This window comes from Bison bison, unplaced genomic scaffold (assembly GCF_000754665.1).
Source record: "Bison bison bison isolate TAMUID 2011002044 unplaced genomic scaffold, Bison_UMD1.0 scf7180017864266, whole genome shotgun sequence".
NCBI classification, from domain to species: domain Eukaryota; kingdom Metazoa; phylum Chordata; class Mammalia; order Artiodactyla; family Bovidae; genus Bison; species Bison bison.
In genome coordinates, this window is record NW_011494838.1 from 2,821,444 (window position 1) to 2,824,145 (window position 2,702).

At 57.5% G+C, this 2,702-nt stretch overlaps 1 protein-coding gene across 1 annotated transcript in view; it reads left to right on the forward strand.

Annotated features, from left to right (window-relative positions):
• The window catches only part of PHF19 (PHD finger protein 19), a 20,435-nt gene that overhangs the window by 7,663 nt on the left and 10,070 nt on the right, over positions 1-2,702 (forward strand). The window contains exons 7-9 of the mRNA XM_010848448.1: positions 1,533-1,641; positions 2,421-2,489; positions 2,689-2,699. Of these exons, the coding sequence (XP_010846750.1) occupies positions 1,533-1,641; positions 2,421-2,489; positions 2,689-2,699 (189 nt within the window). The remainder of the gene's footprint in view (positions 1-1,532; positions 1,642-2,420; positions 2,490-2,688; positions 2,700-2,702) is intronic.

The following is a 2,702-nucleotide window of genomic DNA, read 5'->3' on the forward strand; positions in this document are numbered from 1 at the left end:
GCCGGACCCCCAGAGAGGAGCCCGCAGCCTCCCACAGGCTCTGGAGAGCCAGAGGCTAGCACTAGGGGGAGGGGGGGCGCTGGGGGTGGAGGTTTTCTTGGGGCTCCATGGAAGAGAAGGAAGTGTCGAACAGCGGTTAACAGCCTGGTCCCGAGTGTCCACGTTCTCCCAGCCCCTTACAGCTATGCTGTCCCTGAGCTCCGTTCTCATGATAGCTGTCCCGTGGCTTGGGGGTTGTGAGTAGAGCGTGATTTAGATCATTCATGTAAAGGCTCACACAGTGCCTGGCACTTGGCAAGCACTTAATAAATGTGAGCTCTTCCTGTTGGTGCATGGACGTTTGGATAAACCTTTCCATCATCAGAAGCAGTGAAACAGGTTGCTGGTGAGAGATGAAGGTCCTTTTCCCTGGAGGTGTGCAAGCAGGGCTGGGCATGTGTGAGGAACTTTGGAGGGTGTTCTCACCCTGACTATAGAACAGGAGCCTTTCTTTGATTCTTCTTGTGGCCTGGGCCTGCGTGTAGCTGTGGGCGATTGAGCCGGTTCCCTTGGGTTGACTGCACCAACCTTGTGGGAAGAACCACAGGAGTGAGAGATGGAACCTCTGCTCGCAGGGAACAGCCCACAGGGCGCCCTGAAGCCCTGAGTCTCAGCCCCCAGTTCTGCTGACAAGCCCTGGGGGTCCGAAGGCCGTGCTTACGACCTAGCTGGGTGATTTGGGCAAATCACATGAAGTGCTTCATCTCTCAAGTGAGATTAATAACCTTGGCCCATCACCTTCTGTGGGTGTTGTGGCCTTTGGGATTACAGGTGGAGACATACTTATAGAGACCTTTGCAGCACTGAGGTGGTGGTTCTCAATGCTTACAGGGCAGAGTTGCTCGGGCGATTGTCAAATATGCATCTCCCTGGGGCTGCCCCAAGACTGAGTAGACCTGGAACAGGTCCAGGAATCTTCTGCATTTTAACCTAGACTCCAGGTGATTCTGACGCAGGTGGTCCATGGACCACACCTGTCAAGTGTGTTAGTTAAGAAAATACCTTTTTTGGTTTTCATTCTTATTCAGTGAGTAGTTGTTGAATGGTTTTAACAGGATGGATACAGCCTCAGGTGAGGGGCTCACAGGAGCCTTTATTTTCCCATGAAATGCCCTGGGCAAACCTTTGCCCATCAGTGGTGCTTGGGAAGCAACGTGTGGGGCACAGACCCGAGAAGAGGGCTCCAGTGGGTGACAAAGAGCATGGGCTCTGGAGTCAGGAGGCTAGGATCTGAGTCACTCTCCACCCCTTGCCTCCTGAGCAACCTTGAACAAGCTATCTGTAAAACGGGAACAGAGGCCCGTGTTTGACCAACTGGGTAGAGCAAATGATACCATGTTATGTCCTGCTGCTCGGGCCTCCCCTGGCACAGCCCAGGGCTTGGTAACTGTGAGTTCTCTTCCCTTTCCCCCGCTGGAGGGCAAGTTTGTGTTGGGGAAGGTTGCTGAGGCCGATTCCTGGCTGGGAGTGCGGGCCTGGCTGACCCTGGCTCCTCTGGCTCTCCAGATGGTACCTGCGGATGCTGCAGTGTTACCGCTGCAGGCAGTGGTTCCACGAGGCCTGCACCCAGTGTCTCAATGAGCCCATGATGTTCGGTGACCGGTAGGTGCTTGTCTGGTCCGACTCAGCCTCGGGGTTGTGGCGGGGGATGGGGGCAGAGGCTACAGCAACTCCTTCAGATTGCCTGCCAGACCTCAGAACCCTGGGCTCTGGGACAGCGTAGCCTCCTGTCTACGGAGGCTGCTCAGGGTTGGGAGGTCTTCCCCGTAGAGGGACCAGCTGAACCACATCCCCAGTCTCCACTGACTTGCGGGGGACCTTAGACAAAGCCCTGCCTTTCCCAAGCCCCAGTCTCTTCAAGGGTCTGGGAAGCGGGAGAGACACAGGCCTGCCCCACCCCTGCCCAGGATTGTTGGAGGAGCCACAGCGGGGATGGATGACTTGATCTGGCCTCTAACAAGGGGGCTAAGCTAGTGGAAGGTGTATGTGTGTCAAACCAGATACTGTGCGTGTCTTGGTTGGTGCCTCATGAGGTTTGCGACTAAAGTAGGTGTGCATGCGTGCACGTGTGCACGTGTGTGTGTCTGTCTCTGTCTCTCTCTCAGGCAGAGGGGAAGAGGTGGCCCCTGCAGCCCAGCCGTGTGTGGCTCCCTCTGAGCTCAGCCACAGTCCAGGGCAATGCTGTTTGGGAAAGGGTTTGAGGTAGCGGTTGGAAGGGGTGGGGGAACAGTTCTTGGTCCCTGTTCTGTCCCATCTTTGTCCCCTCGGAGGAGGAGATGAAGACAGTGCTGACTGTGAACAGTAGGTCGGGGGCGAGGGTGCAGGACTAGGGTGGGATGGCAGAGCCCCTCCTACCACTGGGCCCCTTTTCACCCCCACAGGTTCTACCTGTTCTTCTGCTCCGTGTGCAACCAGGGCCCAGAGTACATTGAGAGGCTGCCCCTGCGATGGTGAGAGGGTGGGGCTTAGCCCAGGCCCCTCCTGGCCCCTCTCAGTGTCTCCCCTCTGCGTCCCTCCGGGAACAGTTCTGCCTCCAGCCCCCAGGTCCCAGCCTTGCCCCCGCCCTTCAGCCTAGGTCCAGGGCGTTGTGACCCTGGCTGCTCAGGCTGCCGCCTCACGCCGGCCCCACCTCCGTGCACCCTTGCCCAGGGTCGATGTGGTTC